The 9,388-nt window shown below is 39.7% G+C and overlaps 1 protein-coding gene across 1 annotated transcript in view; it reads right to left on the reverse strand.

The window, feature by feature from the left end:
* Positions 1 to 9,385, reverse strand: part of ARSB (arylsulfatase B) — a gene marked incomplete at both ends in the record, with an annotated part of 30,401 nt that extends 21,016 nt beyond the window's left edge. Inside the window, 4 exons of the mRNA XM_010135852.1 lie at positions 2,882 to 3,089; positions 3,623 to 3,813; positions 6,377 to 6,563; positions 9,323 to 9,385. Of these exons, the coding sequence (XP_010134154.1) occupies positions 2,882 to 3,089; positions 3,623 to 3,813; positions 6,377 to 6,563; positions 9,323 to 9,385 (649 nt within the window). The remainder of the gene's footprint in view (positions 1 to 2,881; positions 3,090 to 3,622; positions 3,814 to 6,376; positions 6,564 to 9,322) is intronic.
* Between the last annotated feature and the right edge of the window lie 3 nt (positions 9,386 to 9,388).

A 9,388-nucleotide genomic window follows, 5' to 3' on the forward strand; every position in this document is an offset into this window, starting at 1 on the left:
CCCACTTCTTACCTGAAACCACAGGTCTATATTTGAAGAAAAATTTGGACTCTAAGCCAGTGTTAATAGTGCTGAGGTAAATTTGTACCACTTGAATGCCTTTTTAAGACCTTTATTTATTCCAAACCAAGGCCCTCTTCAGGAAAGCATGTAGTTAGTCTACAAAGAAAAATAAATCCTATGTCTCATTCTTTTTGATTTCAAGTGGATAAAAGGTTATGGGTATCCAAGCCAAAGCTGCATCCATTTTTATCCATTTTGTTTGAACAGGCAATGACTTCATTTTCACTACTGATCTCACTAGTGTAACTTACTTGTACCTGCAGTATAAAAGGTGCTCCATAAAAGCAAATTCTATTTCTTATCACACCAGTCAAGATGTGTTTCAAGCTACTACTTGATACACAAATATAACACCACATACTAGCTCCTCTAGCTCCACTTTTTATTTTTCTTATTTACCTATAGAAATAGCTTGTGTATCTGTTCAAAAAGACAGCAGAGATGTTGATCTACACGATATACTGACGGAATGTCAGACTTTGTTAATTACCAGGTTACTTCAGGTTTGGCCTGGTGTCTCCATGAGGCTGCCTTAAAGAGGAACTGGAGTTCTTACATTTTAGAAGGCCCTTTTAAAATGTGCAGTGTTCCCACTTGCCAACTGGCATGTTTTCAAGGCAATCCCAGTTGAGCCATAACATATACAAACAGGAAGAAACAAGAAAGAGTTTAATAAAAAGAATACCATGAGAGTAAAGATAACATCGTGCCATTAAAAAGAGCACCCGTTAAAAAGAGATCTCTAATTTTGGGGTCAACACTTCACTGTGAAGGAATCAAACGGAAGACTGTATGTTTGTTCCAACGTAAATGATCGCTTGAACATTATTTTGGGAAGGGGAGGGGGCAGGGGGCCAGCGCAGAATTTTGAAGCAGTGAGTGATGCGAACATCCAAGAGTGAATTTTGGCCGAACTAAACAGGGAACAGTAATGAATCTAGTAAAATCTACCTTAAAAGTAGGGTCTTCACTTCCTTTTCCTCTGCAGATTTCCAACACTACAGCTATCCAATCACACAGGTTCGTAACAAAATAGAAAGCGCTTTTACGATTCGGGGTCGAAATTACCATGCTGAGGAGACACGTAGATACCGCTCATTAAAATTAGGGGTACGCTTCGTCCTTCCCTAGATTGTCCCTTGCAATCTTAATTTAAATTGTCAAATTGAGTCTTTAGCTCACTACACGGGAAGAACTTTCTTGGAAATAATTCCTGATAGTAGAGGAGAATGTGTCTCTCTTGCCATACCAAGCAAGAGAAGGGCATCCCACTTCCAGAGAGCACTTGGGGCAGGAAGAGGGGGCACAGCTTCCTGCTTGATCAAGGCCCAGTTCCTCTGCAATTCAATCATATTAAATGCCACTACCAGCAGTTTAAAATGTCAGTTAACTCAAGATACGTCCCTTGAGATACGGCAGACACTGGATTTCCTGACTGACTCTTATTGAAATGTATCTGTAATTGACTACAAGATAACTACTGTTAAAAGTAGGGTATACTGTCATTGTTTCGGAAAAAATGTTTTATAAGCAAACAAACAAACAAATCTGTCTTTGTATTCAGTCATACCCTGTAATTCCAATTCAGATGTCTTTAGTTTTATTCCACAGTGTACTGAACAGAGATAATAACTGAAATAACTCTACTGGGACCCCATCAGCAAAGACTGGATTTTTCCATATGGAATAAATACGGGTATCATTTTCCATATGGCTTTGCTTACTTTCAGTTCTAAATATGAAAACATCACAAACAGAAACAGGCATAGAAGAGTTATCGAATCCTGTTAGAGCCAAATGTAACACTATAAGGCAAACAGGATTGGACTCAAAATACCAGGATTCTAAGTACTACAGGAAGCAGCTGCTAAACTCGAAACACATCACTGCATTTTCATCAGACCTTGGGGTTTGCAGTTTTCATTGTTGTTGTGTTTTGGGGTTTTTTTGAAGCGTTCAGAGAAAATGAATTTGCCATTTTGACAGCCTAGTATGTAAAGCCTGGGCAAAAGAGCAACTGTAAGCATGGAGAGGCTGCTTCCCACTCCCAACCAAACAAGAACAACTATGTTCCTGAAACCCAGCCAAGCAGCTGTATTTCAAAAAGGTTCTGTTTCATTCCTAATTTGGAAACAAAGGAGAGTGCTCTGTAATGTGTTATTTGCATTACCCTAATAATCTAGAAACCAGATCCTATGCTAGTACACAAAAAAACTTAGCCTGTAATTTGCCAGCCTAGACTGTAGCATCACATATTGAGCTTTTTTACTAACAGACTTTTGCTTCCCAGGACTAAGGTGCCAGTGAAATATTTTCAAGCCAGGCAAAAATTACATGTTACATGAACTTGAAGGAGAGTTTTGGCTCCAAACTGCTCATTGGCTGACTGATCAAGCTTCATGCAACACGTGGCAATTTATAGACTGATCAGACAGCTACCTATAGTTCAGGACAAATCAACTTCATAGATCACTCTCAGTAAGGATTCAGATCTGACACATAGTCAGTAACCGCAGCGGCAAGTAAGATGCCCCCTACTTTACCATGCTCCTCAGTTTTCACAATGCTGTTTTTACTCCAGTAGGAGTATCTCCACTTGCACAGACACTTCTTCAGAGTTGTTTTTGTCGTGCTTAAGAAAGCCATAAGAGGGGGGAGAGAAATTGCTCCTTCTGGCATAAAGTCCTGTTCCACTTTCATCACTCTTCTGCAGTTAGAAAATATATGGAGGACTAACAGAGGGGCCAGATGTCTCTGCATTCAGCTTGTTAGACACTGTATCAAAGTTATTACTGAAAGAATATTTAAATGAACTTACCAGTAGAGAAAACAAGAACTGTGTTGTTCCAAAGACCGTATCTTTTCAGAGCATCAGTAAGATTTCCTACAGCTTCATCCATAAGAGTTACCATCCCTGCATATTGGCGCCTCTTTGCATCTTTAATGGAAGAATATGGTTTCAAGTATTCTTCAGGGACCTCAAGAGGTTCATGGACAGACTGAAAAGCGAGGTAGAGAAAGAGGGGCTGGGGTGGAAGGGATAGAATGGTAATTAGTTGAACATAAAATACTAAATGGAAAAGATACCCAGCAAGAGCAGCCCTGATTCATCAAGAGCTGCAGGCACTGTGTTTTGATTTCTTCTACACTTCTCTCTTCCAATCCCTGAACATAAACTAACAAAGCTTTGAAAAAAGACTTTTGCAAGCTGTATCATTTCTTCATAGCGTGGTTGTTAATAGTTTCTTTCTATGAAACTTCACCCATTACACTTTCCATTCTCTTTTCAGAAGAGCAAACTACATGCTAAGTAATTTCAATAAATTCATTACTTGTATTGTTAAAAAAGAAATGGAGAAGGGTAGCAGGATAGGGCTGTGTAGCCAAAGCTGATTTTGACAGCAGACAAGGTAACTTTTTATCACTGCTGCTTCTCACAACTGGCTCTATGCAACCTGCTGAATAGCCCTGAATTACAGCTCAAGCGCAGGCTCTCCATTAATACTTCATTAACATTTTTTAGTGTTGAAGTTATCAAAGGAACAGCTGCTCACCGTACCTTCTCGGTTTTGTGATTGGCTATAAGATCTATAGCTCTCTCTGTGAATAAATTAGTGGAGTACATGTTTTTAAACCCAGTTGCAACTTCTTCTCCATCTCGAAAATCCAGAGCACAGCGCGTTACGTTCTTTGCTTTGATGAGGACGCAGCGTTCATGAGAATAGTAATCCTCACTCCCCAGAAGATAGCCTAAAACAGGGGAAAAGATGTCAAATAAGAAGGTCAACATCATAACACATAAACAGATACAACAGGGGGAAGAGGACTTCAAAAACAAATGTCAACATGTAGTGATCTTGAGCTGAACCACTCATTCAGCATTTGACCACCTGACGGTCATCTGACCAGTCATGTCCCCTGACAGGTCTAAGTAGATCAACATTTAAATACTTCATAGACTTTTTATTGCTAAGGCAAACAGTAATTTCAAAACACACAAAACATTTTGAAAGCTGTTCATTGTTCAATGACTTTACAGTTATAACTTGATACCAAAAACATTAGCATTAAAATAATGCACTGATAGCAAAGGCAGTGACCTACCTGTGTACTACTCTTATTTTTAGCTGGAATGATTTAGTATATTTGCATTTTCATTAAAGACTTCTATCTCTCTACTAGAAAGATTCGAATTTTTTTATTTATTTATTCAAAAATGTCCAAGTACGAAGCAATTTTTTGTCAGCTGTAAAGCTATTTCTGATCCACTGCTGACACCAACTGGTGAAAAAAAGACACTATCAAAGATACCCAAAAGTAACTATGCAAAAATTCCACAGATATAGACTTGCTCCTATCACAAGCTATCCTCGTAAGCATGGAATGATTTTGCTCTTTATCTATCAGAGGCAAAATTCTTCAAAATCATGCGAACCTCAGCAATTTTTACTTCTGAAATTAGATTTCAGATTTATCCCCAATACCCTGCAAAAGCAGAAAAACCTGGAAAATATCTTACATTCTTCAAAATCAAACTAAAACTGAGGGACAAAATTCCAAAGTGAAGGAACTTCACTGCAATTTTTATTCAGCAGCTCCAACTACAGTTACTTACGCAGAAAAGTATGTATAGAATGACATTCTGGTTTAAATAAAATATAAACTTAAAACACATTTTTAGGAGGAAAAAAGCATAAAGACTGATTTCTCAAAGAAGAGAAGAAGAAGTGGGCAGACTGCCTATGTCAATGTACTCAGAGCCTCAAGCTGCATTTTTCTATTCTGAGTGCCCACTGGATGAGACACTGTGTCAAGTGTGCCAAAGAATCAAATGACTCTAATTGCAATCAATGCCTACTGGAATTTCATTATCATTATAGGATATTAAACGGCTACATTCTCTGAAAAATAAAACCACTCTGGGCACCGAATGACTATACCCAGAGGCAGCCTGTATTAAGGCTCCTGCATTAAAAGCCTGCTCAGTTCCAGGTTGAGATTTCACAAGGAACACCAGCCTACCTACATCTATGCCATCAAAAAGATCCCAAGCTCATGCGACAAGGTGTTAGGAGGCATACATGTTTAAGCAGTAAGCCGCTGTATTATGACCCGTATCTATTAGCTTGATTCAGCTGTGAAACCACAGGCCCAAGCTCCCTGAAGAGTCAAGAAAGATAAACAATCTAAGGGAACAGTTCTCCCCACCTCAAGTTTGGATCAGCATTGTCTATAAAGGGCACGAAGCACAGCCAGGCTCTTCATTTAAGTACCTAAGGTTAGACAACAGGAACACAGGCTTCTGCTGAAGTTTCGCTGCATCTTACTTTCTCAGCTGCAGTACTATCAACAGCTTCCAAAGTTATTTTGGAGACAATGAACAGTTTCTAAATCCTCTATTCAATGAAACTGTCTTAAAAACAACCAAGTGGAGACGGATCACATTGCATTCAGTACTGTGCAGAATGAGATGTATTGCAGACAGCCTGACTCACCTAACACCTGTGACACTTGTGCAAAACTAATAAACATCCTGTCTATAGCAGGACAGGCGCCTCTGCAAGGGAAAGAATAAACAGTGTCTAACTAGAAGTTGCTTTCTTAAGTAATGCACTCACATTTGGACAACTAATGCTGGCATTGTATTTTTTTTTTTTTTTTTTTTTTTTTTTTTTTTTTGGCTGAGGGTTTGACTTTGTAACTTGTGAGTTCCTGCAATAGACTTTTTGGATACTATTTTATAAAGGCTCTCACACCTTGCTGCTGTCTTCCTTGCTGCAGGCTCTGGAAAAATCAACGCTACTCTATTGACAAAGCATGAACATAGTGTGGTATGATATCTATTTCTCTTAAAGGTACCAGCTTTTAGAAGTGTCATGTACTACTGAAGCTGGTGACATTAGGAACAATGATCTTCAATGTCTTTTCCAACCTACATGATTTCGTGATTCTATGATTATTTGCAGAGCAAGTCACATCTACCAACTGATCTAACACAAAATGTTCAGATTAAAGACACTTGTAAAAACAAACCAATTGCTGTATCTTAACTCCCCTAACCACATTAAATGCAGATTGTAAGAGATAAATAATTTCTTCGGAGCCACTTGGTAATTACGGCATTTCCTTCAGTATACTGTAAGGCTTGTACGTGCATTTAAGGCATTTTAAGCAGTTATACTTCGGACACAGGCATGCCCCGGTATTGATTTACTCATACACTGATAGAAAATCTGCTGTTCTTAGAAGAACGGGCCAGTTTCTCATCATTTTTAACGCTGCATATATTGCTCATGTTAAATCTAACCATTACCAAAGTAAGTATCAAATCCTCTGCGGGTTGGAAGACATTCTTTTTTGTACATCCCTAAATGCCACTTCCCCACCATGTGAGTAACATATCCCGCTTCTTGAAGCAGCTCTGGGAGGAGTTTCTCATCCAGTGGCACACAGCTGGGCTGGCATGGCCAAATTATCTGGTGTTGTAAACCTGTGTGGATCTAGCAGAGAAAAGAAGGATGGGAGATTAGTTTTAACACAGCATTGTGTTCCCACAGGCTGCTTCATAAGAATCACAGCTTCACCAGAGGCTTGCATCAGTTTTAGGGGCTCCAGTTTTCACCAGTGTAGCACCAAGGAAGATGAGGAAGACACAAGTGGAGGGCAGGGGCGGTATGGAGAAAGACAAGGAAATAGCACCTCAGGGTTTAACAAAATCTTCCCAGGCATAAATCAAGTGCAATAAAACAAAAAACCCCAACATTGCAAAACAAGGCCTTTTGTGTTTTCATCTGAAAATCTAAGTTAACAACTGCCATTACAGCTTGTTTGAAGGCTACAGACAACACCTCAACATGGAATGAGAGAGTTTAAATGGGATAAAGACAGGCAAAATGATGCATGGTAGGTGAATCTACCAAACCTCTGCCTGTATCAGAGAACAGTCTCCAGAGGAATGAATGATCAAAGTAAGAAAGCTATTTTTGCATTACTCCTCTCAACAGACACCATATATTTATATATTTATTTAAATTTTAAAAAATGAGTGCAAGCACTATAAGAAGCATTTGGATACTGGAGATGATGCAAGTTTCAAACACTGCCTAGATCTGGCCTTTGATAGTTCCACGTAAGTTTTTGATCTTAACAAGTGGTGGACTTTGTGTCTCTTTACAAAAGCATGACTGACAATGATACTCCAAGTATCATCGCTTGGTTCAAGGGACCTCTTCAGTTACTGTGTACTATAAGGTGACTTTTGTCAAATTCCCTAACTCCTCCAGGACAAAAAAACAAACAAAAAAAAAGGCACTATCCTACACCTAGGCTAGCAAACATACACATACAAGTATAAATATCTTGTTTATTTACTACATGTTTCTACTAATCTCTCTCTGTCAAAGCACAAAACCTCCAAGAGCCCCTAGAGCAGAAGACATCAGATTTCACAATTCCACTAAGCACTTCAGTGTAGCAAGCCGTACGATTAATTTTTTAAGCACCACTTCAGAAACAGTTTGAATGGACTTTTAAACCAAATGAGCCCGGATCTTAGGGAAGTGTGTAAGCAGATTCTTACAAAAGGCCTACTAGTTACTAATTCTCTTTGAAACAGGAGTTGGAAAATTTTGGGGGGGTTTATAAATGCTATATTACACAATATAGCGAAAGACACAAGCTAGCAAAGCATTGTAGTTCTTTCCACTGTCTCTTAGAAAGCAACAAAAAGGAGAGGAAAACAACAACAACAATAATAATAGTACCTTAGCTTTTATAAACCAATACCTTTGCTTGTCTTTCTTAATGGATCGCACGGTGACTATTAAAATTCCAGCTCCAGACAGGACCAGATTTAGGTTACTTTCTCAAATCTCTGAGTAATTGTTAAAAGGTAAACAAAACAAAATCCTATGTATCTGCTACATAATTATTTCCTGCATAGAATGTCTCCTTGATGTTATTTAAAAAATTACTTCTATTTTGTAGTATTATTTTACTCATTTGTAACACGGTCAACACAGAGATGATTAAAGCCAGATGCATACAATTAACTTAAATCTGGACTGAACTATTAGCATTTCCAATGTCCACTTTTAAGATCAGACACAGCAATGTCCAGATTGCCCCGACCACCTCTTTCTAGGTAAGCGTGTTCAGAATATGAACTCTATTCTTGCAACAGTCACAATGAAGAAATGCTTTAGGTTATTTAATAAAAGAATGTAAAGAGTTGGGAAAGCAAAAGTCAATTACATCTTCCTATTCATTACTATTGATTCCTATTCTATTACTATTGATTCTTGGAGTTTCTAGGAGGACAACAAAAGTTGCATGGGAAGAGTAAGTGTTACCCAGAACAACCTTCCTGCAACAAGAGATAATATCTACTAATACAGGGTAACAAGTATTTTCACTCCAAACAGTTTCTTAGACAAATCAGAACGGTCAAAACGCATGTGCAGGATTTTCTGAGAGAGGGGAAGTTTCTGAAACACACTTAACCCTTTGTGAGTTCTTTTTCTTTCTGTTCATGCTGTATTCTTTGCACATACACCCACCAGCACTTTTACCAAAATTGCAGGAAGCGAAGGAGAAGGTATAACAGTATGCTAAAGTCCAATTCTTATACCTGTGCAACTGAAAAAAATGGGAAAAATCATTACTATGACTACCAAGCAGTTAGACACCCAGAACGTATGGGTTAGGATACATTTAAACGCTGCATTGGAAAAGATGCTACATAAACTGGACCCGTGGTGTTGATCTGATTCTGGGTGCATCTTCACTGTGTGTGCCTGTCCAGTTCAGGAGCACGTAAGGGAAGACGACAACGACAGGGCTATTTTTCATGATATGCTGCCACGCTTGTCAATCCCACTGAAGCACAAGGGGGCACCTCGCCTCTTCTGAAGCAGAACAACTTGCACTAAACTCACGATCAGTTTATTCCCGAGCTAGCAAGCCAGAAGTAAGTGAAGCAGGTTTGTTTATAAACGCAATTGGTTTTCATACATCAGCCTTCTTCCGAGGGCATCTTTACATGAGATACAGGAAGGCCAAACTACGCAGAGTGTGGCTAGAACAAGCGGGAGAGCAGCACCCCACCAGCGACCTGCTGACACGCCGCGGAGGGAGGCGGGAAGGGGCCGGGAAGGGATAGAGGGGTGCGCCCCGGGGTCTCTTCCGCGGACACCGCCGCGCTGGGGTCACAACTCCGGAACCGAGATCCCCCGGCTGTCCTCCTCGACCCGCGCCCTACCTGGTAGCGGCCGGTGAGAAGCTGGCTGCGGGAGGGGCTGCAGAGCGGCTGGGTGTAGTACCGCTC

The sequence above is a fragment of the Buceros rhinoceros genome, unplaced genomic scaffold, assembly GCF_000710305.1.
Source record: "Buceros rhinoceros silvestris isolate BGI_N320 unplaced genomic scaffold, ASM71030v1 scaffold7255, whole genome shotgun sequence".
Taxonomy (NCBI): Eukaryota; Metazoa; Chordata; class Aves; order Bucerotiformes; family Bucerotidae; genus Buceros; species Buceros rhinoceros.